Here is a 24,795-nt window from a genome sequence, read left to right on the forward strand (position 1 = left end):
TACGTATATCACCCTTAGTTTATGAAGTATGCATGTGAGGAAAGAAAGCAGAGTTGAATATGTCTGGAGGAGGGAAACCTGGGTTGGAGATGTAGAAGTGGAAATCTTTTATGTACAGATGGAGTTTAAGGTTCTGGTAGATGAGATCTCCAAGGGAGTGAGTTTACAGAAAAGTCCTAAAATCAGCCCTGTGCTGCTGTCTGTTGAGGGGCTGGGGAGAAGATATGGCCTAGCAGTAGATACAGAACCATTGGGTGGGTAGGGCTAGGGGGGTGGGGATGAGTTGGGGTTCAAGTGAAGGAAGTACAGAAGAGAGACATTGTCAGTCCAGTGTGTCAGTATTTTCAATAGCCAAGTAAAATGAAGACTGAGTGCTGAAAAATTGGCCACTAGATATAGCAAAATGAAGATCTTAAAAACCAGTTATTTTGTCTTCTAGCAAAAGTAGCACCATGGGGCAGAGGGATTTCTTTCTTTTCTTTTTTATTTTCTCCTTGTATCACTGTGCCAAGTAAGGGTTTGAAACATAGTAGTTATTCAAGGAACTTATTGAATGAAGGTTTGAACTAATTTCCTAATGCCCATTGAGACCTCTGTCAGTAATATGCTTGGCCAGGGCAGAGTACTAAACAGGCAGCAACACTAGCAAATCCTGTGGAGTAACAGTGCTGCCTCTCAGGGTCTTAGAGTAAAGACCATATCTCCTTTTGACATGGGTGTCAGTGCAGCTGGAGAGGAAAGCCCAGACTCCTGATTTCTGGTGTCTTGGTTGTAACTGCTGGACATAGCAAATGCTTATAGCAAGGTCTGCTCTGTGTAGGTGTCTAGTCAATTCCCTAGCAATTTGCTAATCAGACACATTTTGTTTTTAAATAATTATTTTCCACACTAAACATAGATTTACCTCTTCCCTACACTTGGAACCAATAACTGCAATTTTTATTTTTTTAATATATCAAATTTAAAATCTCTAACTGTATTAACTGACTTACCAGATAATGTAGGCCCCCAGAATAAAAGGAATAAAACTTGGGGGTTCCTGGGGGACAGTGGGGACAAAGGGAAGCTGAAGGGAAGAGTAGGGGCATGAAAGTCACCTTGTTATACAGATGAGTCTCTCAGGGTACAGAATCATCTCTGTGTGCTTTTTGGTCCAAGTGACTTTGCTAGTGAAAATTTCCTTTATAAGTGTAAGCCTCCCTTACAAAAGGGAAATATATATTTTATGCAGTCGAGGGTGAAGGAGATTTTTCTGTTGGCTGCTTCTCAGTTCTCTTCAGCTCAAAATAATCAAAATACTAAAACTGCTTATTTGGGGTGATATGTTCTGAGCCTCTTCAGTCACAACAGCTGAAACAGTAAAGGGAAGGTGATCACTTTCAATGTCCCACTGCCAGTCCCTCTTTATTTATACAGACCCCATTCAGACACTGCCATCATATCATGTAAGTAATTGAAATATTAAGCATAATCAATAAAAATCTGGAATAACAGATATTATAATTTTGGAGCCATCAAAAATAACCTCAAGGGAAAAAGGGTTAGAAAAGCATTGTTAGGGAGGCTCAGGCCTGTGCATGTCTTATTAGGAGCTCTGATACTCTGACTGTAGTTCTCTCCCCTTTTCAGGACTCCTTGCATCCCTCCAAAACACTGGTCCCCCTAAGCACTTGTACTTCTTCCTTGCTCCATGAGGTACTTAGTGATTATTACCATCACTATCATTTATGTAAATCTGAGATTGATGGGTTGGAGGTGTTAGACCAGGACGCAAAGACCACTGACTCCAATTAAAATCAAATTAAAGCAAGCTTATTATTTCCACCAGCCGAGGTGCCTCTCCCCCCAAAAAACACAGGAACAAGACAGCCCTGCAGCTTGCTTGCAGCCCAGCTTTACAGCCCAAAAAGTTACACAAAAGGGGGTTACAGGACACTCTAACACGTGCCCAAGGAGAAAAGGGACGCTACTCACAGGATCCTTAATTTGCCCCAGATGGGAGTTCAGCCCTGTAGTATGAACGCACACGGCAACTTTGCATTCGTGGATTCCGTTATACCGTAAGCGCCAAACAGTCTTCATAAACTACTGCAGGCTATCAACTATTGGAACAATTGTGCATCACAGCTCCTCTGCTTGATCTGGTGGGTGGCTCTGAAAAGAGCCTTTGGTTTTAGGAAGGTTAGGTTATAGGGACTTCACTTTCCCTTGGCCTTGTGGTGGCTCTCGGTCTTCTTGGGCAGCAGCACCGCCTGGATGTTGGGCAAGACACCGCCCTGCGCAATGGTGACTTTGCCCAGCAGCTTGTTGAGCTCCTCGTCGTTGCGGATGGCCAGCTGCAGGTGGCGCGGGATGATGCGGGTCTTCTTGTTGTCGCGGGCCGCGTTGCCAGCCAGCTCCAGGATCTCGGCAGTCAGGTACTCGAGCACCGCCGCCAGGTAGACAGGAGCGCCGGCCCCGACCCGCTCGGCATAGTTGCCCTTGCGCAGGAGACGGTGGACTCGCCCTACCGGGAACTGCAGGCCGGCGCGGGAGGAGCGCGTCTTGGCCTTGGCGCGAGCCTTGCCACCCTGCTTGCCGCGTCCAGACATACTGAAGTGACTTTGGAAGTCGCTGCAATCTAACCTGAACTAGCCGGAGCTGGCTACTTATAGTCATTCCCGGGCGCGAAAATGACACTCTGCCATTGGCTCCAATTACACTTTCACTTTAACCAATGGTATGATGGCTGTGAAATATACTTAGTTTGATTGGATAAAGTTAGTAGATGACGTTTCTGGAGTCACCACTAATTAGGGACTCAACTTTGCCCCAGAACCTGCCAAAGGAGACGCAGCTAAGTCGTACACTCTTTGTTCCTGTTGTACTTTTCGGCAGGTCCTCTCCACCATGCCAGAGCCCTCTAAGTCCGCTCCTGCCCCGAAGAAGGGCTCCAAGAAGGCGGTGACCAAGGCGCAGAAGAAGGACGGCAAGAAGCGCAAGCGCAGCCGCAAGGAGAGCTACTCGGTCTACGTGTACAAGGTGCTCAAGCAGGTGCACCCCGACACCGGCATCTCGTCCAAGGCCATGGGCATCATGAACTCGTTCGTGAACGACATCTTCGAGCGCATCGCCGGCGAGGCCTCGCGCCTGGCGCACTACAACAAGCGCTCGACCATCACGTCCCGGGAGATCCAGACGGCGGTGCGCCTGCTGCTGCCCGGGGAGCTGGCCAAGCACGCCGTGTCCGAGGGCACCAAGGCGGTCACCAAGTACACCAGCGCCAAGTGAGTTCGCACACCGCGGAGCGGTAGCCTCAGCTCACACCACAAAGGCTCTTTTAAGAGCCACTCACTCCTCCAAAGAGAACTGGCACTCGCATATTTTATCGTGCATTTATTTGTTGCATAAAATAGTTTCTATGTTTCATTAGTCTTGTTTGATTCACGAGCATATAAAGAAGGGTTACTTTTTTCTTTCCCCAAAATAGCCCACCTGTAAGTGCGTGTACCTGGCGAAATTTAGTTGGACATTGCATAATTTACCAGTGCCCCTTATTAATTGGGCACTGGACATCAAGACATGGAGAGTACTCATTTAAGATTTTTCTTTTGAAAGCGATGCTGTTTCTCCCCTATTTGAATTTGCCAAAAGTTAAGAAAGAAAAGCAAAAGCCAGAACCCCATTGGTGAATCCTACGCGTCAATCAGGGCTGAGTTGGTTCAATAGCCAATCCAGACGCTGCGCGGGCAATTTGAAAATTAGCTACCGGTTTCTTTGACTAGTTGGGAGATTGAGGCGGGGCTGTTGGTGGTGGACCTTTACCAGTCAACCCATCCTTTACTTTGCGGAATTCGCTCTCCAGGACAAGTTGGTTTCTGCTCTCCTCCTTTCTTGGTGTGGTCCACATGATGCTTTCTTTCTGTGTCACTCTCACTTCATATTTCTCTACTAAGTGGAATAAATTTGAAAAGGAGAGGAGAAAGAAGAGCTGTTCCACTATCCCTCAACCCAGACTGCCTCTGGACTTTTATTTGCGGAAAGTTTAATGATAACTTATTTAGTTAGTGTACTCCAGTAACTTAACTAATTGATGTATGGGTGTTTAGGTGAGAATATTCTGCACACGTGCAACAGGAAACATACAAGAATAGAGCAACAATATTAACAGCGAGCTCGTGTTTATGGTAAAAAGGATAAACTCTAAGGTTGAGGTATGTTCACAGGATGCTTATCGTACAGAGGAACGTCAGTATTAGCTTCATGATACCATTTTATAAATATATAAAAAAAAGATATCACTTTTTTAGAGGTTAAAAAAAACACCCCAAATTATATAGTGTTTAAGTGTATTTAGAAGCATGTATATGATAATAAACTTTTAAAAGGAGACATTCATAAATACATTTTTAAAAATATCCAGCAGTGGCCTCTGGTAATAAAAACAGGGAAGTGGAATGGGGAAAGCCACAGAGGTAAGGACAAATAGCTGCAACATTTTATGCTGGAGGTTAGAAGTTTGGCCTGTGTGTTTGATATAATTTGCTTGCTTTATACTTTACATGTATATCATCTGTGTTCCCTTCATGTATCAAATATTGTACTGCAAATAGTGAAAGTAAACATGTAAAAATAACTTCCAAGCCATGTAACTTGTATTCAGAAAAAATGGGTAAATGAGAACCCTGTACCTAGTAATGCTTCTCCAGATTTTATTTCTTTTAGAGAGAAGGAAAGGGAAAAGAAGCTTGATAGACCATTAAAAAGGCCCATGGATTCAGTAAGCTCATTCTTTTGGTTAAGATTCATTCATCAGCCAACCTCCAGATATCTTTGCTCCTGATTCTGCAGACTTCTAGGAAGTACTTGGGGGATCCTGGTGGGACTTCAGTTGGTTTCTTCACATTATTTGATGTATTGAATCTGCATGTAGCATAAAACTGATAGAATTCATGCTTCATGAAATTCAGCTAATGAAATGCTCTTTCCCCTGCTTCAGCAGCTACCTAAATCCCCAGTGAGCCTCCAAAGCTGGCTATATGAGGCCAGGGTAAAACTAGACTTCCTTTAGTTCCTCCAGCTCTTGTAAACCTCGCCTCTGCACAGCCTCTCACAGAATCTCCGTGCCATCTCTCTGTGGTGTCAATGTGCATAGGTATTTTGTGTGTCATACGTTTACATGTGTGGGTGTGCATCCCTCCATCATTTTGTTAGAACAGGCATTGTACGTTTTTTTCAGTTATATATCTTCTCCCACTTCTTACCACCAACACATTTGAGGAGAGTAAATTCACTCTATGTTTATTTAATGATTCCTTATGGCACAGGTGACTTTGAACTTCTGTCAATATAGTCAGCAGCAAATTCTGGTATTGGTCTAACCAGTTATCCAGAATGAGGAAAGCAGCGGATACAATCCAGAGAGGAAATGAAAATGATTTAGAGGGGTTAAGTTTCCTGAGTATTTTCTCTAGCCAGGATGAAGATGACAGAGGCTACTGCTTATTGAAATTACACAGGGAAGTCACAGGCATATGATAAGTTTTGGTTATCAGGACCTACATGAGAGACTTGGAATTGTCAGAAGGAAAGAAGTCTAGAAGAATGCAGGGGTAGGGTGGCTAAAATCTGTGCAGAATGGAGAAACACATACAGAAGGAATTTGTGATCTCTCAAAAGATTTATGTATCAGCATCGTTGGTCTCCATTATTTAGAAAGTCAAAATTCTGGAAACACACAAAAAAAGGAACAAACAAACAAATCCCAAATCAAAAGAACCCAAGGGTAGATTTTTGTGTTATTTGCATCTTGGTGACCCCAGTGCCTAACCTTTTGTTGCTGAATAATCTTGATGAATTGATGACATTTCTTACCACTCAGCTTGGGAAACTGATTTCCCCTAACTTAAAATAGGATGTTGCTTCATTGTTTTATTCTGGAATTCATACCTGGTATCTTTAATAATTTATATAAATTGTTTCAAGTATTTTTTTTTTTTTTTGTCAATCTCTTCCCCAGTTTCAAAAAATAAAAAGGGCCAGGAATTTGGCTTAGTGGAAGAGGGCCCTGGGTTCAATCCAGTACTAGGGAGAAAAAAAGAAAAAAAGATTTTCCCTGAAGAACAATTTATGGAGCAGAAAAGAGCACTCTCCACCATTGAAGTAGAAGAGGGAATATGATCCTGAAGGACTTTACCGCAAGCTGTGTCACCACCAGGGCCCGTATCCAGCCTAGAGGAACTTCATTGGAGAGAGCACTCCTTCCCTGGGAGCCAGTAAGAAACTTGACAGAGCTTAACTTCAGTCCTTCCAGATTTAGGCATGCCACCCTGCTTCAATTATGACCTTATAGCAGACAGATATGTTAGTGTTGTCTGAGATAAGTTTCGGATTGCTAGCATCTCTTCATCATAAACTTCTCAGCCATTCAAACACACTATTTCTGCAGGTGGACATTTTATCCATTGCCTTTCGCTTCCTAACTTTGACTTCTGTGGCTGTGCTTTTCTGATACAATCATCAAATCTTAAATTGGTTCCTGTTGGGAGACTTTGGTAATGCAAAAGTGCAGCACCAAAGCCCCAATGAATCAAAACACAACCCAAGAGTGTTTTCCCAGACTTGAAAATAATTAAGAAATTGCTTGAAAATGAATATTCCTCGGGGTTGATGCATGTGAGTGGTTTCACCAGGGTTTGAGGCGGACCTGAGGTGGAAGGAGCAATGCTGGAGGTTGGGTACTGAGGACAAGTAAGCCATCCCCACAGGAGCCCCAGGACTCCACCGTTCAAGGAAGAACAACAGAGCACCTGAACTAGTGTTCTGTGGTCCTGCTAGAGAGACGTTTTCTATTTTTGGATTGAGAAATTAGGAAAAGTGAGAAGGGAACAGAGGTTTTGAAGTTATTGATTTGAGGAGAACCTTTAGATCCCAAGACACAAAGGCAGACACCCAAGTCACGGAATTTGACAGCCCGGTCCCAGGGCAGGCCTAGAGCAACAGCTGGTGTTCTGCCCCTCTACTGACTCCTGTGAGGTTAAAGCTTCTGTGTGAGAAGCAGTGTTCCCACACCTGTCAGTCCCAAGTCTATCTGCTTATATCTAATTTTTTTTTTTGGTCCCCTTTCCAGCCTGAAATCAAATTCTTAGGTAGTAAAGTTTCTCTTAATGTTTTGAAAAAAAGAAAAAAATCATTAAAATAACTTACTATGGTATAAAAGCTAAATAAGAGATAGTTATTTTAATAATAAAGGACATGTTCTCCACATGTAAATGCTTGGGCCTTACACTAGAAAATTGAAGTTTTTGGCTGTTTTTATCTCAATTGGAATTATCCCAAATACAGATGGAGCTGGCCAACTCAGGTGACTTAGATGCCAGCAAGAGTTGCTCTCAATGATGCCACTTATTCTTTATGTTAATAACTCTTGGATGACATTGAACAGAACAAGATACAATCTTTTCTTAATTCATAAAGTGATTACATTCTTGGAAAATTTAGTGCATATTAAACTACACACAAAAACTACCTACCTCTTGTGCCGATGTGTAGAGGAATTAGGTTCTAGGCTCAGGGAGATTTTTCACCTTCAGTTTTACTTTGAGATACATGGAGTTGCGACATGACATAAGACAACTCTTTGCAGGAAGTCTAGTCCTTTACTAGTAGTGTATCTCTTTCTAATCAGTGGGACAACCAAAAGCTGATTTGCCTAATTTCTAGAATATTCTCTAAGGGTTGGCACTGTTCTATGAGAACACCAACATTAATTATTTTACTGTAGTAGCCATGCAGTGGACACAGCAAAGCTGTTAGGGTCTAGAAGAAATCCAAGAATGTCTCCAGAAATAGTATGCAAAACTGAGGTATCACCAGAACTCCAGAGCACCTGCCCAGACAGGCCAGTAAGTCCACATGCCTGGTTTGGTGGTTCTCAGTGCCTTTTCTTCCCAGCAGCTTATCTATGGAAATGAGAATGAGCAGAGGGTCTTAATGCTGAAGAGGTGGACAGCCTGTCAGGCCAAAGGGTCACCAGGTCATACGCCCTCTTCAGCAGCTCTGGCTCTGGCCACCTCATCATTTACTGGAGCTTTTTCATCTGCAAGTATCCACCCCACTGGCTTTTAAGGAAGGCAGCAGCCATGAGATTCACATGCAACTTTAGCCTGATGAACAGAAAAAGCTGAGGAGGACATTGGGCTGCAAGTTGTTGGCCGCCTCTGGAGTTCCCTGAGATCCTGGAGCTCCTACATCTACCAGAGACCTTAAGAACCCATGGGAAACTGACTCTGCTAAGATCATGATGCAGAGCCAGGCCAACCCAGACCAGGGGCCAGCCCCGCCCAGTGGCCTCCCGGGCAAGCCTTGCAGCAGCCTTTGTGCTGCAGAGCCTCAGGAGCCTCCTCTAGCCACCAGGTCACCTGATGCCGAGCTTTTCTCCTGTTAAATCAGTCAGATTGCCCGGGGTGAAAATCCATGGCTAAACATGGAACAAAGCACCTGGCAGCTGCGTAGTCTGGGCCACCATCCCAAAATATCCCCCAATTTATTTTCAGTTTTCACATCCTTTTCACTGGCATGCAGTACCAGGCTAAGAGAGAGAGGGAAGTGCCAGAGACAAAATAACGTGAGCTCTAAAGGCCTGCTTCCAGCGACCCAGGTAATCCATTCAAGTAGAGTAATTTACTGATTAGGTTACAGCTTTTCTGATCTGATCATTCCACCTCTGAGTATCCTTCCATCGATTCATGTGAGCTTTTGGGATACACCTCCTATCACACCATAACACGTCCTTTAAATACATTTTTTTTTTTTTTTAGAATTAACAACCCCAAATATGGTAACTTAACTTTGGTAAGGGGATATTTTGTATGACAGGGAAAAATGAAACTTTTAGATCCGGAAGAAAAGTGAATTAGATTTAGTCTTCTATTAAGTGAGACTTCAGAGAGATTTACAAAGATGTACAGAAATGCCATCCTCTTACTTTTTTTCTTAAAATCATATCTATTTTTCATAAAATATGCTATGCATGCTAACATAAAATGGGTTTATCGTTATTTATTATCTTAAAATACATTAGCAACATAATTTTTTTCAGTTTTAATATAGAACATGAATAATGTCAATGATAATGACCTATAAAACATAAACTCTTTGGGTTCTCATTATTACTTCCTTTATTTATTTATGTGGTGCTGAGGATGGAACCCAGTGCTTCATACATACCCGGCAAACAGTCTACCACTGAGCCATGACCCCAGCCCTTGGATTCTCATTATTTTTAAGAGTATAAATGGGCGCTGTGTTCACAGTGTCAGAACTGCTGCTGTAAGGTCTGTCACAGAGGAGAAGTTACAATCCTGTTTCCCAGTCTGTTTGGAAGATTCCCTTCTCTGTGTTCATCCCCATTGGATACACAGATCCATTTAATTCATTGCATTTTTGACGTTTAGGGACTGGAACTTTTTTAATATTTAGTTTTATCATTGCATAAAATATTTTTACAGAGTTCCAAGGTCAAATGAAACTACATTCAAAGAGATCTTTTCCTTCCTCATAAGGCCTATTATGGTTTAGATATGAGGTATCCTCCAAAAGCTCATGTGTGAGAATGCAAGAAAGTTTAGAAGTGAAATGATTGGGTTCTGAGAGCCTCAACCTAATTCATGCATCAAGCCCTTGTAGGGATTAACTGGTTAGTAACTATAGGCAAGTATGGGGTGGTTGGAGGAAGTAGGTGACTGGGGGATGTGCCCTTAGGGTTTATATTTTGACCTAGTGGGGTTAGGTCTCTTTCTGCTTCCTGATTGTCATATCCTTCGCCACATCCTTTTGCCCTTCTGCCCTGTCTCACCTCCAGCACAGAGCAATGGAGCTGGCCATCTATGGGCTAGGACTAATGAAACCATGACCCCCAAATAAACTTTTCTTTCTCTAATTGTTCTTGTCAGTCTTGGTCATAGCAGCAAAAAGCTGACTAGAACAGAGCCTCTATCGACTGATAGGTAACAATTTTTAATATTTTGATTTTTCATTCTATTGTTTGTTAATTATAAGCATATATATATATATATATATATAGAGAGAGAGAGTATATATATATATATATATATATATATATATATATATACTCTGAACGCCCCCCATTACATTAATAGTAACATACTACACACTGTCTTTCTATCCTGCTTATCTTACTTAGAACATGCATACCCTGAGAATCATTCCATGACAGCACATAGGGAATTTCTCTTATTTCCAGCTGCAAAACACTCTGCAAAACACACTTTCTTTTTCTGATTGTCGGCTCTGTGATTCTGCCTTGTCTTGGTAGCTGCCTGATACTTTCCAAGGAGTTTAGAAAATTCCTTCCAAAATATGCTGATTGGACTTCAAACTGAGGATCTGCCCAGAGACAGATCCTTCAGGGGAACTCAGTGGTGAGGGACTCCTTCCCTGGGAATGTGTCCACCAGGGAAGGCTGGCATCATAGGAGAGGAGGCTGGAGGTTCACAGCAGGCCCAGATGGACTTTGCCGAGTTCGGTCCCCTGTTCTCCTGAGGGACCACTTGACGTCCCCCAAATCCTATACTCCCCCCCGTTGCCTATTTCCCTTCCCCTGTGCCTAATGAATATAGTGTATAAGTGTCTACATCTGTTTTCCCCTTTCCCTGCTTGTGATGCACATAACAAATTTGTACCAGTTTTCCTATTGTCCTGCCTGCTATTTATTTCCTAGAGTTCATTATTGAGCCTTAAGAGAGCAAAGGAAGACTTTATCACCTACAGTGTCAATAAGATGATTTCCTAGCTGTTCCAAGCATCAGGGTTGATCCGAGTCATTTATTTACTATTACTAAAAATACACTCCTCAGCACAACAAAATATAAAATGTTTCATAAACGTCAAGGTCTAAATTATTCTAGGACTTTCAGTCCTTCAAATCTTTAGAATGCAATTGTATAAGATTGATTTTATGAGTCTACAACTAATACATGTAAGAAAATTATTACGGTTTTCTCTTTGCAGTGATTACATTCACATGAGTCTCCACTTATTTGAAAAGAAAACAAAATTTCCATTTTTCTAACATCCTCACTCTAAGAAGACCAAAAATTACAAAGACATGGACTGTCCATTTTTTTATTATTCCGTAACTCCAGTCCTACACCATCCAGTAACATATCAACATATATTCAGTGTGTGTAAGTGTCTGTTGGCTAGTGAAATATGTAGCCAAAGTTTTCAGGGATTGACTCCACTCTGTTGTCTGCCTCACTCGCTGCTCTGCACCATGAGTAGAAGAAAAGCTGACACTTTATTTTCCCTGACACAGCCATCTGCAAGCTAAGGAGATAGACCAGGCCGCCAGAAGATGGCAGAGAAGAGGTTTCTTTTTTCAAGTCAGTCTGTGGTACTTTGCTACAATAGCCCATTGGCCATATACAGCAGTGGAAACATTCATGTGCTATTACATGTCTAGTGCTCTCTGTTCTGGCCTGCTGGTCAGAGATACTACTAGTGCCAACCTTGCAGGACTAGGAAGCAAATTAGATAGTACCTGGTATCTAGGAGACATCACACACTCCAGGAGTGGCAGCTGATGATGCCATCAATATGTTCTGCAACATGCCAAAAAAAAAAAAAAAAAATTAAGGGCCATATTATTCACTGCTTGAGGGAAGATTCTTAAGTACAAAGCCATGAAGTGAACTCTGAGAGTATATTAGAACACCAGAATATTAGAGCAAACTAAATCAAGAACTCTCAGATGTGCAGGGAGGCAAGTATCACATGGATGATAACAAAATTCAGTAAAGGGGAAAATGGGACAGGAACTGATGCAGATTATTCTGATATTCCACATTAACAAAGCTCCCTGAGGGGGAAGGCCCTGGAAACCACTGGGAGACAGATGCCCTGCTCCATGGTTGAGCTGGGTGACCTGGAAACTGCAATGTGGCTGTGATCCTGGATTGTCTGCAAGACAAGAGATGGGAATAAGGCCCTCCTCTTTTGCAAGGCAAAATAAAACTCTGTACTTCATATTATCTTTGCAAATATCTATGTAAGTTATATAATATGTAAATTATTATTATATTTAGCACTAACTGCTAAATATAATAATATGTTTTTATATTATTATATAAACATATTATTATATTCATGTGGAAATGTGGAAGGGTAAGTATTATTCTGGAAGGTGACTGGGAAATTTCTTGGGAAAGGCATGACAAAGGTGAGCCCTTAAAGGGTCGCTGAGACTTTGATTGGTGTAAGGTATCATCAATTGCTGTGTGACGTTATCCCAAGTTCAGCGACTCTCACCAGAGTTATGAAGGTCAGGTTCTGGGAGCAGGGGGACTGGATGTTCTTCTTCCATCTCTGATCAGTCACTGGCTGCAACGTCTACAGGCTGCAGGGGACTGGAGCCTCAGGATTCCTGGAGGCTGCTCCTGACAAGGGCTGGCTCCCTTGCTCTAGAGGGAGTACTCCAAGAGAGTGGAAGCCACCAAACCAGAGATCTCTTGTCATCACAGGAGGACATATCATGTCTGCCACCTCCTGTGACCAGCTGTGGCACAGTGTGGGAAAGTCATGCAGAGGAACCAGTTTCAGGGGTCCTTTGGTGACATCTTGTAGACTGCTTCCCACAGTTGGCACAGAAAGGCACATCTTCACCCTCACAGCCTTTGATGCACTGAAGCAGAACCTCTGGGGAGGAGGCTAGCCAATGCCAAGCCTTTAAACAAAGTTTTACTGGTAATTCTGATGCAAGGCTAAAGCTGGGAACCACTGGATGGAGAATGCAAAGCTGAGATCCTAAGACTGATATTCAACTGAAAAGTCCTGTTAACTAGTGCCCAGTTGCATGGTTAATGTCTCACGGGGGATGTTTGAGAGATTTCATTTTCTGGAGACAAGATGCGCTCGAAGATGTCGTTGACGAACGAGTTCATGATGCCCATGGCCTTGGACGAGATGCCGGTGTCGGGGTGCACCTGCTTGAGCACCTTGTACACGTAGACCGAGTAGCTCTCCTTGCGGCTGCGCTTGCGCTTCTTGCCGTCCTTCTTCTGCGCCTTGGTCACCGCCTTCTTGGAGCCCTTCTTCGGGGCAGGAGCGGACTTGGCTGGCTCAGGCATGGCGAGAACGAACTGGCGAAAGTGAGGAGTTCACCGCTGGGGCCTCTTTAAGTATAGAATGTTATGTAAATGAGGAGTAGTAGAGGTCTGTGGTGATTGGTGGTTAATTTGGCCTGACGTCAGATGCCAGTTTTGTCCAATCATAGCTCGCGACCTGCAAAAGCGCGTTACATTTATCAAAATAAAAATGAAATCCAACCAATCGTACAGCTTCGTTTTCGCGCCCAGGAGACTGTTGTGTGTCCTACCAGACCATCAGCTTTAAGGGACCTAGGCGGTTTGTCTTATTGAGAAAACCTGGACGCACAAAGGAGGGTGGCAAGGCGCGTGCAAGGCCAAGACGCGCCCCAGCGCCAGCCTGAAGTTTCCCGTGGGCAGAGTTCACCGCCTTCTGCGCAAGGGCAACTATGCCGAGCGGGTCGGGGCCGGCGCCTGGGCGCCGGTCTACCTGGCTGCGGTGCTTGAGTACCTGACCGCCGAGATCCTGGAGCTGGCTGGCAACGCGGCACGCGCATCATCCCTAGCCACCTGCAGCTGGCCATCCACAGCGATGAGCTCACTAAGCTCCGGGGTCGTGTGACCATCGCTAAGGTAGTGTCCTGCCCAACAAGACCCAGAACCACCACAAGGTCAAGTGACAACTCGTTAGAATAAAACGGGTCTTAAGAGCCAGCTGTGTTTCTGGAGAAGAGCTGGGAATAAAATGATAAGTGTGCAGCTGGTTTCAGAGATGGGTGGGTGGCTCTGAAAAGAGCCTTTGGGGCTGCGGTTGCTGCAAACAACCTGCTTCCTACTTCTTCTTAGAAGCCGCCTTCTTGGCCTTGGCCGCTTTGGGCTTCGCTGCCTTGGGCTTGGAGACCTTGGGTTTGGCTGCCTTGGACTTTACCGCTTTGGGCTTAGCCGGGCTCTTGGCTGCTTTTTTAGGCTTCGCAGCAGCCTTGGCCTTCTTGGGGCTCTTGGCCACTTTTTTGACACCGGCCGCTGCAGGCTTCTTGGCTTTCTTGGGGGTCTTCTTGACGGCTTTCTTGGCTCCAGCAGCCTTCTTGGGCTTCTTCGGCGTGGCCCCCGCGGGCTTCTTCGCCTTGGCCGCCCCTGCCTTCTTGGCCTTGGGCTTGGCTTCCCCGGCGGCCGCCTTCTTGTTGAGCTTGAAGGAGCCGGAGGCGCCGGTGCCCTTGGTCTGCACCAGGGTGCCCTTGCTCACCAGGCTCTTGAGGCCCAGCTTGATGCGGCTGTTGTTCTTCTCCACGTCGTAGCCACCAGCTGCCAGCGCCTTCTTGAGCGCGGCCAAGGACAGGCCATTTCGCTCCTTAGAGGCGGCCACAGCCTTGGTGATGAGCTCTGAGACTGGGGGTCCAGTCGCCTTGCGCTTCGCCGCGCCAGCCCCCGCAGCCTTCTTGGTGGACTTCTTCTTGGCAGGGGACTTCTCCACTGGCGCCGGGGCCGCGGTCTCGGCAGGAGCAGTTTCCGACATGGCGATAGGAAGAACTCCTACAGGAGAGACTCGAAATCTAAAGAGCAACTTTTGCAATGCTCCTTAGCTCCGACCTGGGGTTTATATAAGCCGGCGCTGGCCTGTGATTGGTGGAGCGTCCAATCCACCGCCCTCAGGCCGCTATGGCTCAAGGTTGAACTCCTAAATTGTGTTTGTTAGTCCCGCAAATTTGATTAAATATTGAAAACAACAGCCCAGAATTTTGTGTTTTAAAGCGCCAAAAGGAAGAGAACATCCTCTATGTCTACATGATTGTCTGTTTTCACGATTGTCTGTCGTCACACCTAGTATATGAAAGATGTTTTTAAAACTCCCTTTATTTAAAAAGTTTTTTCATAAGAATCCACTAGACTGAGGGGATTGTGTTATTCTAGTAAGTGTCCAATAAACATTATTTGAAAGGATTTGTCAGTAGTTTCCACCTTTGATTTTTGCAAGAAAGAAGACAATAGTTTCCCTGGTTGGGGTATATACTTTGTTTCTAACTGTAGCAAGAAACACAGGCACAGGGGTCTGGTGGGCTACAATCTGAAATTAACATCACAGACCTTATTTTAAAAACCTGTTCTGCCTCCTACTAGTTTCCATGTGGAGATGTCTTTTACAAAAAATGAGATTTTGTAGCTAGGCAAAACTCAGTTGTCAGAGTGATTTCTTCCATTGCTGAAGCAGATTTTGAAATCACTTGAACTTCAGAAACCCTCCAGCTGAATTCAAAATTAAATTCAGTATGTTTTCTGGTGGAAGTTCTTTCTCACTTTATTTCTTGGGGAAAATTTATTAAAATAGGGTTAATGATAAGTAATACAGATAATTTGCTTTTGAAAGAATTTCTAAAACCTGAAGAAAATTGAGAACTTTCTGTAACCCTAAAATGCACAAATTGTTTAGATGATCTGGGACCTTGTGAGGTTTGAAAGTGTTCACAGTGAAAGCTCCATTAGCATTTAATAAGCTGCACTATCAGAAATACTTTTTTTTGTAAGAAGCCAGCATACATAGGCATGGTATTTTTTTGTTTGTTTGTTTGTAGGTGCAGACATACAAATATTGTGGAATAACTGGATATGGACTGTGAGACTGCATTGAGTATTCAATGATGGACTTAGAGTTATAGAGATAATGACCTTGAAGTTAGAAAGTAGGTGAGGGTTGTTGTTTTGGGGTGAAAAGGGAAATGGACAGAGTTTTGTTCAGATTTAATTCAGATCTCAAATGAAATCAACTTTTTTTTCTTTTTTAAAGGTTCTTTTTGAGCAAAATAATAACAACAATAATAAGTTAAAAAAAAAAATGAAAATCAAGTTGCTTTAGTACGTGCCAGTGCAAAAAAGTGGTTGATTCTGGACAGTGGTCTTTTTTTATATGACCCTCATATTAAGAACTGTCTTTACATTTTAAAGGATGGTTAAAAAAAAAAAATACATAACACAGACCATGTGGCTCTTAAAGCCTAAAAATATTTGCTATTTGGCCCTTTGCTATTTTGAACTTCAGACAGATGATGCTATAGGTCTCCTTCAACAAAGCAAATTAAAACTGAAGATCAACAATACAATACTCTAACCAAAACTTTCCACAATTTCAATCACAAAACTTTTAAGAATGAGGGGAAAGACTCCAAACTCCAATATTGAGGGGAGCAAGTGTGTAACAATATGGGATGCCTTTCTTGTAGCATTTAGTAAATAACAAGTGACCCCTAAGTATTCTCTGCAGGTTTTACTTCTTTTGCCACATTTTATAGCTGTACAAGCCTAAGCCTAGAGAATGACTTGGCAAACTATACTGCTAGTAACTGACAGTGTTGTATTTAACCTGTCTAGACATCTGGTCTCATCTCTAGTGTGGCAGGAAGATAACAGAAGATGGGGGGAGAGAACAATGAAGCCAGCATGGCAGGAGCTTGAGGTTAAATTAGAAGACCTTCTAGCCTCATGATTCAGAACTCTTTCCTTAATCAATGCCCAGTTTCCAGAAAGCTTTAGGGCCAGCTGCTGTGGTGAGCCCGTTTACACACCAACACTATATGGTGTGAAAAGACTCAAGAACACGTCAGTGTGGTCCAGAAGCAAAGTACCTCTGGGAAGACAACCGACCTTGGGTTAGATTATCCGTGGAACAGCTCCATTTTAGTGATAAATGAGGGGCTCTGAAAAGAGCCTTTTGGGGGTAGTTCAGACTTTTGGCCACTAGAAATTCACGCCCTCTCCCCGCGGATGCGGCGCGCCAGCTGGATGTCCTTGGGCATGATGGTGACGCGCTTGGCGTGGATGGCGCACAGGTTGGTGTCCTCGAACAGCCCCACCAGGTAGGCCTCGCAGGCCTCCTGCAGCGCCATGACCGCCGAGCTCTGGAAGCGCAGGTCGGTCTTGAAGTCCTGCGCGATCTCGCGCACCAGGCGCTGGAACGGCAGCTTGCGGATCAGCAGCTCGGTGGACTTCTGGTAGCGGCGGATCTCGCGCAGCGCCACGGTGCCGGGCCGGTAGCGGTGAGGCTTCTTGACGCCGCCGGTGGCCGGGGCGCTCTTGCGGGCGGCCTTGGTGGCCAGCTGCTTGCGCGGGGCCTTGCCGCCGGTGGACTTGCGCGCTGTCTGCTTGGTACGAGCCATACTTGAGCTCACCAATCTCCACACTGAGCAAAGTAGCAAGAGATTCCGGTATTTATAGCAAGCTTCGCGTCCTGATTGGACAGCAGACTGCCGCTCCTCATTCCACCCACCGAATTGGTTCTTACTTCAATCCTCTTCTTAAAGAGGGAGCTTTTCCGCCTCCACATTTATCTTTTAGGAATTTTTTTATGGACTGAATGAGTTTCTAGCGTTTACGTGCATTAAAAAGCTAGGAAATGTGGCCAGTCGAAGTCACATTACTTTGGACATAAAAAAATATAGCATGCTGGGAAACGTGAAAGGGAAATCACGGTTTAGTAATTGCGAATTATTTACTGATTTACTATTGGACATGCGCCATGCTACCACGCTTAACTTCCTATAAAGGGTTTCATGAAACTACTTAATGTACGGGCAGTCCTCGCCATTGTAAAAAGGCAAAAGGGAAAACTTAAGTGAGACATATTGATTCCTTAATAGACAAGAGAGTTCTAAATAGTTGCGATCAGGGTCTGACTAAAACCACACTTGAATGCTGAAGAGGAGAATCAGCCTAACTTTGTACGCAAAATATTATGCTGGTGAGGATTTTTTTTTAACTTGGGGAAACTGAACTTTTTAAAATGCCTACAGCCCTTAAGAGATCTAGTGGGTGGCCCTGAAAAGGGCCGTTGGTTGACGAGAGATGGCGGCACCAGGACGCTCAGCCGCCGAAGCCGTAGAGGGTGCGGCCCTGGCGCTTGAGCGCGTAGACCACGTCCATGGCCGTGACCGTCTTGCGCTTGGCGTGCTCCGTGTAGGTGACGGCGTCGCGGATCACGTTCTCCAGGAACACCTTGAGCACGCCGCGGGTCTCCTCGTAGATGAGCCCGGAGATGCGCTTGACGCCGCCACGGCGGGCCAGGCGGCGGATGGCGGGCTTGGTGATGCCCTGGATGTTGTCGCGCAGCACCTTGCGGTGGCGCTTGGCGCCGCCCTTGCCCAGGCCTTTGCCTCCTTTGCCTCGGCCAGACATCCCGCCAAAGTGAACAGACACTGACGCTCTCACCTCTGAGAGCTGATGTATATAGCAGAGTTTCGGACCTGTTTGAGAACTTCCCAAGGCAATGGCACAAGCTCAGAGAAATCCCAGAGAAAGCCCGTCCCACGTTTTCAAGGAAAAAAAAAAAAAAAAAAAGGGCGGTGCTTAAACTGCAGATTCTAGGAAGAGACATATTTAAAAGTTTCTCCGTCCAACTTCGTAATATTCTGCGCTACCATTCCTCTCCTTTATCCGAACCTTCCTAGAGTTCTCTGTCGCTTGTTTAACATTGGCCGCAGCAGTTCCTTCTCGCTTCTGAAACCGAGTTGGCCATTTCGAGAGAGGCCATCGCAGCCACTTGGGTATTTGGGACGTGAGCTGGTATGCCTTGTGCTTTCTCCGATCTGGGCATTGTCCGCCGGAGGAGGACGGTCGTCTTCTGCTCAGGTGTAGCTTCCTCTCTGTTCTGAAGTGTGGTTGTCTGCCCTTCTCATGATTCACTTTTTCTTTCCTTCATGCGCCGCCGTATTTCTGGGGATAAGTGACTAATATTGTCTTTATTCTGCTTGGGAAAAGCTTGAGGAAGGGCGTTTCACTTTCTTTTTTTCTGGAGAGTGCGGCGAATGCGATGTAGCTTGGGGCCCTTCCAGCGTCTCCTCTATTGAAGAAAATTAACTGGAAGCCCACATAATGCCCGATCCGGCAACCAGGGATGCTTTATTTCCAGGGTAAAGAGTTTCAAAGGCAGAGTGCTGGGTCGTTTCCACTTGGCCAGTAGTTCGGATTGACTTCCTCCGACCCTCCCCTGGCTTCTAGGAGTCAGCTGCCTTTACTTGATGCAAGTCTTGAGTTCTTAACTTTCCTTTTCCCAACCTTGGGAATGTTTATTTTTTGATTCAGGCATGTTTGGTTGGTTATTTACTCCTTTAACAAATGTGTAAGATATTTTAGAAGTTAGTCTCTCCAACTGCACTGTGAACTATGATTATTGTACACGCAAAGCATTAATTACATGCTCCTGTTATATAATCTATTTCTCATTGAACTGGTGTCTTTTGTCTTCTTGCTAATATGGAATCCCCATGTTTAATATTGAAGGTGTTAGCCCTGCTTCTTCTACTGGCATAATCACCATAATCTGCTTCCCTTGCAACTCGAAAATCCACGGGCATTATTCGTCATTAAATGGCAGTTATTCTTTTTAAAGTGAAACTTTATATGAGGAAATCTTGAAACAGTGAGAACCCTTAGGAGTGCTACTTTTTATAGGAAGTGTCAGGAGCAGAGACTTTTCCTCCAGCTCAGGGTTAGTAGCTGGGCCTTACAAATTAAATTGGCATATTAACATGGGGTTTTTAAATATAAATATGGGAGATTTTACAAAAAATGAATGAAAGCCCAAAGAAGCAAATAGGCCCCAGGGGGGCTTATAGGCCATCTTAAAGGGGTGAGGTAAACCTACAGGGCAAACTACTGGAAGATAAGTGTTATGAAGATGAAGGTTATGTAGTGAAGTCTGCAGATTCTAATTATCTCAGGGATGAGCATGTTCTTCTGTGAGTTGTTCTCCTCTTCTGGTATGGTAGAGGAAGATACTTTTATCCCTGAAAATTTTCTTAATGTAAGGATTTTTTTTTTCTTTTTTCAAGAGTAAACTTTTACTCTGTTTTTGTACTTTTCTTGTGTTTGCTGTTTCTTAAAATAATGTGCTCAGCATAATCCTTACACCCAAGTAGCTTAGTTTGCAGTTCAATATTATTACGGTCCCCTGCCAACATAACTCAGGAAGGGCTCCGGTTTGATTGGCTTAACAATGGCTTGCCTGGAGAATATTTCATTGTTGGTTGGGGCTCAGAAAGCCATGTTCCAAAATTTGGCACTTTGTGCACTAGCATTTCAGGTTGAAAGACCTCAGACACAAGCCTTTCCCTGACCTTCCCTTCTTTCTTTTCCAAAGCTAGTGACAGAAGCCAGAATTGCTGGGGGGAGGGGGCAGCAGACTAGAAATTCTCTCCCCAAGGAGGCAGGCCCTAACCCTTGGAGAGGTCACTCTCTCCTATCTCCCTTGATGCCCGGTTCTGGAGGGGTCCTGCCCCATACCCAGGAGTAAAGCTTGCCACAGAGACCAGGAAGAATCCGGACCGATGGGCCTTGCTGGGCTCCCCTTCAGTCCTTGAACACCAGGTTTGCAACCTTTTGTCCACAGCTCTCCACTCCTCACCAAGTCTAAGCATAAAAATCAGCAGTCTGCTCCGAGCTGTTGGGCTTTCATTTCTGAAGGCACGTGTCTGGAAGAATGATGAGGTGTGTCTGTTGCGGTCTTCTTGCCCTGGCCTGTCTTTTCTCAAGTGCAGCCAGGACCAGCAAAACGGTGAGGAAAGGGGTCATGTTTTTTAGGGATGTGAATGCTTGTAAATTTTCTTTGTCAAATCAGAGTTTTAAAATTCTCTTCTTGTACCTATGTGGAGAAAATTAATTGATTCTTGAGATTTCTTAAAGAGTTGGAGAATCTAGTTTCATTTAAATTAAGTAGGTGCAAAATGCCCCCCCCCCCGGAAACAGTAATGCTAGTTAGCATGAGTTGCCCAATAAATTCTTATTGATTGTGATAAATGATTGTGTATTTTCCTTACATTAGGGGAGATGAATGTTCTTGAAAAACTAGCCTCCACCTCAGAGCAAAGCCTGTCCAAGGAAGGGACATCACCTTTGTCCTTGGAAAGACCCACAGAGCACTCCTAGCCACATTCCCACCCTGCTAAGTGGTTTATCTACAAATAACAGGAGAGATCTGCTGGACCAGGTGTCCCTGACTCAGTCAGGCTAGGTGAGGACCCATAGCAATCCCCTAGCAGCCACCAATCAGCATGAGACAGGGAAGTACCTGGGATGCCAGATGACCCTCCCAGTAGTTTATGGTGTTGGGAAACCATGTAGTTCAACAAGAACACCCCTCTTGGCTTAAACCAATCAGTTCAAATGAATCCCCCTCTTGTACTAACCAATCACCCCTATCCAACTTGTTCCTGCCAGTGAGTGTGCTAATCATGTTTTAGAGTTGTTATTTGATTTTCCTGCAGTGTGTGATGATTTGCTAAGAGATGCTATGATGTATGTGAAGTCCCTGCCTTCTCCAAAGAGTGTATAAAACTGCTGCAAACCCTGGGCTCGGGGCCTCTCAGCGTCACCAGTTGCTGTGTGTGTGTGTAGGACTGAGCTAGCTCGCAATAAACACCTCTTTGCTGCCTACATCAATCTTGGTCTCTGGTGGTCTCTTGGGGGTCCTGAATTTGAGCATAACATTCTCAAGAGAAATGTTGACCATTTCAGGTTTCATACAATTCCCTTTCTTTCTGATCAAATGAATAAACAAGGCTCTATGTTTTGCTTATTGATCTGTACTTGTCTTATTAACAATTTCTTAATGTTCTTAATTCAAGGTTTTGGGTTCGATCTCTTTTAATGTGACTAAATTTTCAGTTTGATATATTACCTTACTTATCTCCTTGACACTTGATTTTGTCCTGCTTATTTTGCTTAAAGCTTTGGAATTGACTAGTGGATTGTGTTTCGCATATCATTTTTTCTTTCTCTAGTAGGTTGTGTTTTGCATATTCTTTTCTTTCTCTTCTTTCAAAAAATAGTTCATCAGTGCCTCTCCTAATTCTCATTTTCCTATCCCCAAACACACATGTGAACACATGGACATATGCACTAATGCAAAGACCATTAATTGTTCAATCTTTTTCTTCCCATGTACTTACTCTCTCAAATATTTCCTCCATACATTTTACCCAAAATAAAACATCATCACGACACCTAGACACATGGAACTTCCCCTCTTCCCTGGTCACAGCTGAGCATAAACACCATCCCTACCCTCCTTAAAGACCCTTCAGTTTGCATTGTCTCCATGTGTCATTAAGACTGTAGGACCAGAAGAGCCCTCTTTCCCTCTGAAGGTTTGGAATTCAAGTCTGAGGAGTAAACTGGCAGTAGACAGGTTAGCAGAGAAAAGGCATACAAATCTATGGTGTGCACCTCCTAACAGAGTCAAGCACCTTATAAACTCTCCTCTCAGGAGAGAGGGAAGCTAGGGATGCAGGCGATTGTAGAAGAAGAAGGCATGGATTTTAGGGAAGATGAATGGGTAGGACAGGGAATGACCTGAGAAAAAGTTTATCTGGGCTGTAGTTGTGTTGTCAGCTCTAGTCTTTCTTCTGGGTGCACCAGTCTCCTGCTAATGATGAGATATCTGTGGAAGGGAGTCACAACATTGAATATCTTCTCAAGGATCAGGCCTTTAGATAGATGGGAACTCTGTTCAGAGAAAGCCTCTCCCTGCATTTGCTGTTCCACGGATGCTCTTGGTTTGAGGGGAAAAATAAGTGGCATATTTTGTGCTATTGTTTTCTAAGCTCCTATAAGACCACTTAAAGAATGTTGCAGATGCAGAATCCATCCTATTATGGTTTGGGTGTGAGGTATCCCTCCAAAACTCATATATGAGACAAGGCAAGAAGGTTTAGAAGAGAAACAATTTGGTTATGAGAGCCTTAACCTAATCTGGGAGTTAATCCTCTGAGGAGAATAACTGAGTGGTAACTGAAGGAGGGTGGGGTGTGGTTGGAGGAGGAAGGTCACTGGGAGCCTGCCTTTGGGGTATGTATTTTGTATCTGGTTAATGGACTCTCTTTCTCTTCTTTCTGATCATCATGTGAGCTTCTTCTCTCCACCACACTTTTCTGTCATGTTTTGCTTTACTCAAGCCTCGAGGGATGGGTTGAGCTGTCTATTGACTGAGACCTCTGATCCATGAGCTCTCAAATAAACTTTCTTCTCCTAAGTTGTTCTGGTCAGGACTTTTAGTCACAGCCATGAGAAAGCCGAGTAAAACACTGCCCATCAGATTTCTCTTGCCCTTATCCCACCATCTCTCCTAAGGCCCACAATTCTATAGCCTCTGGAATCTGATTGTAAAGTCATTTTATCAGAGAAACTCCTTACTTGCTCCTGGAATTCTCTCAAGACCCAAGTATGGTCCCGCAGTAATCCAAATGACTCAGGAGTTGAGGCAAGAGGATTGTGAGTTTGAGCCTAACTCGGCAATTTAGGAGATCCTATCAAAAAAAAAAAAAAAAAAGAGCTAAATATGCCTTCCAGTATGAGAGCCTTTCGGTACCTGATGTTTTTTTCTTGTTGACCGAGTGCGCTCTCTGCCCTGGCTGTTTTTGCAGTGTTCTGGTGCCGTGTATGTTCAGGGAAGAAAAAATAATTTTTCCTCTACTTTTTTCTGAGTTCTTAAAAGTAGCAAAAGACAGGTAAGCAGAAGAAAAACAAAACAAAACATACAAATCTTTATTGGGATGTGTATTTCATATATAAACAAAAGATACAAAGGAATTTGAGCACCTCATAGAAGTGGCATAGAAACTATCTTCAGCTGGAACAGGAGCAGGTGTGGGAGGCCAGTTATGGGGACGTGGAGAAGCATGGCAACAAGAAAAGGGTCGGCCTGCAAACGGTCACTGAGAATCCATCTTGAGGCAGCCCTCCTTTCTTTCCTGACATGGTGGGGCATGGAGAGAGAGGGAGCATTACAAATGGAGACTTCCAGCTTAGATGTAAATTCCCCTTACAAAAGAACCCTTTGCTCTCAGAACTTCTCCCATGTCTGTAGTTTCTCAAAACCATCTGCTTAACATAATCCTTATGCCAAAGAGGCATATTTTGGGTGACACATTATGGTGTCCTTCTGCACGTAGCCAATGGTGGTCATTAGGCTCCCCTCTAGACTTCCCTCAGTTTTGCTGGTTTTCATGCAGTTCAGGCCAATATTTAGCTCTTACTCTCTAACTTACCTCTTGCTAACATCGCCCAACCTGGATGTCTCGAGAACAGAATCCAAGGTCAAGATGATGTAGCCCTCTGCTACCATGCGGACTCTCCTTTCTGGCTTCAGGCTAGGGACAGGAGCTTTCACAGGCAGGCACAGGCAGGCCTTCTCTAAAAGCCACACAGGTCGGACTCCTTCTGTGGTCATCAGCCTCCTTGGGACTAGAGCTAGGCCATCCCATTCAGTTCCCAGCACTGGTGTTCCCCGGTGTGAACTGGTGCCTGTAGTAAGGGGGACTTAGTCTTGAGTTCAGCTTTGGCTTTTGCCGTTTACTTCTAATCTTACCTTAGACAAAAGAGGGCATTTTTTGGTGTTCCTACACTCTTATTTTACTTATCCCCTTAAATTCTCCCTGCCTTCCTATTATCCTGAATCTGACTTCACGGATCTGTAGACCTCCTTGGGGCACAGGCCTGGCGTGGGAGAGATGGGTAGGTGGTTCTCCTACCCATCTTGTACAAAGTCATGGCCAAGGGCCACCTGAGCACAGGGGTCTCTCCACTTCCTACCAAGGCACAGTTACATTTAGTGCTTTGGATGGAAGGTTCCTGTCGTGCCAAAATTCATATGTTGAAGCCCAGTCCCCCAAGTGATGGTGCTGAGAGCCAGGGCCTCAGGAGGAGATCAGGTCACAAGTTCAAGGATTTT

The 24,795-nt window shown here is 44.3% G+C and overlaps 6 protein-coding genes and 1 pseudogene across 6 annotated transcripts; 2 read left to right on the forward strand and 5 right to left on the reverse strand.

Moving 5' to 3' along the window:
* Positions 1-2,047: 2,047 nt before the first annotated feature.
* Positions 2,048-2,591, reverse strand: LOC113201035 (histone H2A type 1). The gene has a single exon (XM_026414597.2). The coding sequence runs from the start codon at positions 2,589-2,591 to the stop codon at positions 2,199-2,201; it is 393 nt and encodes a 130-aa protein (XP_026270382.1). The 3' UTR covers positions 2,048-2,198.
* Positions 2,592-2,805: 214 nt separating this feature from the next.
* LOC113201050 (histone H2B type 1-K-like) lies at positions 2,806-4,835 on the forward strand. The gene has a single exon (XM_026414617.2). The coding sequence runs from the start codon at positions 2,890-2,892 to the stop codon at positions 3,268-3,270; it is 381 nt and encodes a 126-aa protein (XP_026270402.1). The 5' UTR covers positions 2,806-2,889; the 3' UTR covers positions 3,271-4,835.
* An 8,022-nt stretch (positions 4,836-12,857) lies between these two features.
* On the reverse strand, positions 12,858-13,128 carry LOC113201037 (histone H2B type 1-F/J/L). Its single transcript, XM_026414599.2, has one exon. The coding sequence runs from the start codon at positions 13,125-13,127 to the stop codon at positions 12,858-12,860; it is 270 nt and encodes an 89-aa protein (XP_026270384.2). The 5' UTR covers position 13,128.
* A 122-nt stretch (positions 13,129-13,250) lies between these two features.
* On the forward strand, positions 13,251-17,689 carry LOC113201013 (histone H2A.J-like; annotated as a pseudogene).
* On the reverse strand, positions 13,918-14,598 carry H1-5 (H1.5 linker histone, cluster member). Its single transcript, XM_026414588.1, has one exon. The coding sequence runs from the start codon at positions 14,596-14,598 to the stop codon at positions 13,918-13,920; it is 681 nt and encodes a 226-aa protein (XP_026270373.1).
* LOC144256525 (histone H3.1) lies at positions 16,820-17,230 on the reverse strand. The gene has a single exon (XM_077801593.1). The coding sequence runs from the start codon at positions 17,228-17,230 to the stop codon at positions 16,820-16,822; it is 411 nt and encodes a 136-aa protein (XP_077657719.1).
* Positions 17,690-17,917: 228 nt separating the features above from the next.
* LOC113201028 (histone H4) lies at positions 17,918-18,245 on the reverse strand. The gene has a single exon (XM_077801595.1). It carries the CDS (start codon positions 18,243-18,245, stop codon positions 17,934-17,936), a length of 312 nt encoding a protein of 103 aa, XP_077657721.1. The 3' UTR covers positions 17,918-17,933.
* Positions 18,246-24,795: the final 6,550 nt, after the last annotated feature.

The sequence above is a fragment of the Urocitellus parryii genome, chromosome 8 (assembly GCF_045843805.1).
Source record: "Urocitellus parryii isolate mUroPar1 chromosome 8, mUroPar1.hap1, whole genome shotgun sequence".
Classification (NCBI taxonomy): domain Eukaryota; kingdom Metazoa; phylum Chordata; class Mammalia; order Rodentia; family Sciuridae; genus Urocitellus; species Urocitellus parryii.

Bases quoted from the DNA above. Each gene is read 5' to 3' on its own strand.
- LOC113201035 (XM_026414597.2), bottom strand. From the start codon at position 2,591: ATGTCTGGACGCGGCAAGCAGGGTGGCAAGGCTCGCGCCAAGGCCAAG.
- LOC113201050 (XM_026414617.2), top strand. From the start codon at position 2,890: ATGCCAGAGCCCTCTAAGTCCGCTCCTGCCCCGAAGAAGGGCTCCAAG.
- LOC113201037 (XM_026414599.2), bottom strand. From the start codon at position 13,127: ATGCCTGAGCCAGCCAAGTCCGCTCCTGCCCCGAAGAAGGGCTCCAAG.
- H1-5 (XM_026414588.1), bottom strand. From the start codon at position 14,598: ATGTCGGAAACTGCTCCTGCCGAGACCGCGGCCCCGGCGCCAGTGGAG.
- LOC144256525 (XM_077801593.1), bottom strand. From the start codon at position 17,230: ATGGCTCGTACCAAGCAGACAGCGCGCAAGTCCACCGGCGGCAAGGCC.
- LOC113201028 (XM_077801595.1), bottom strand. From the start codon at position 18,245: ATGTCTGGCCGAGGCAAAGGAGGCAAAGGCCTGGGCAAGGGCGGCGCC.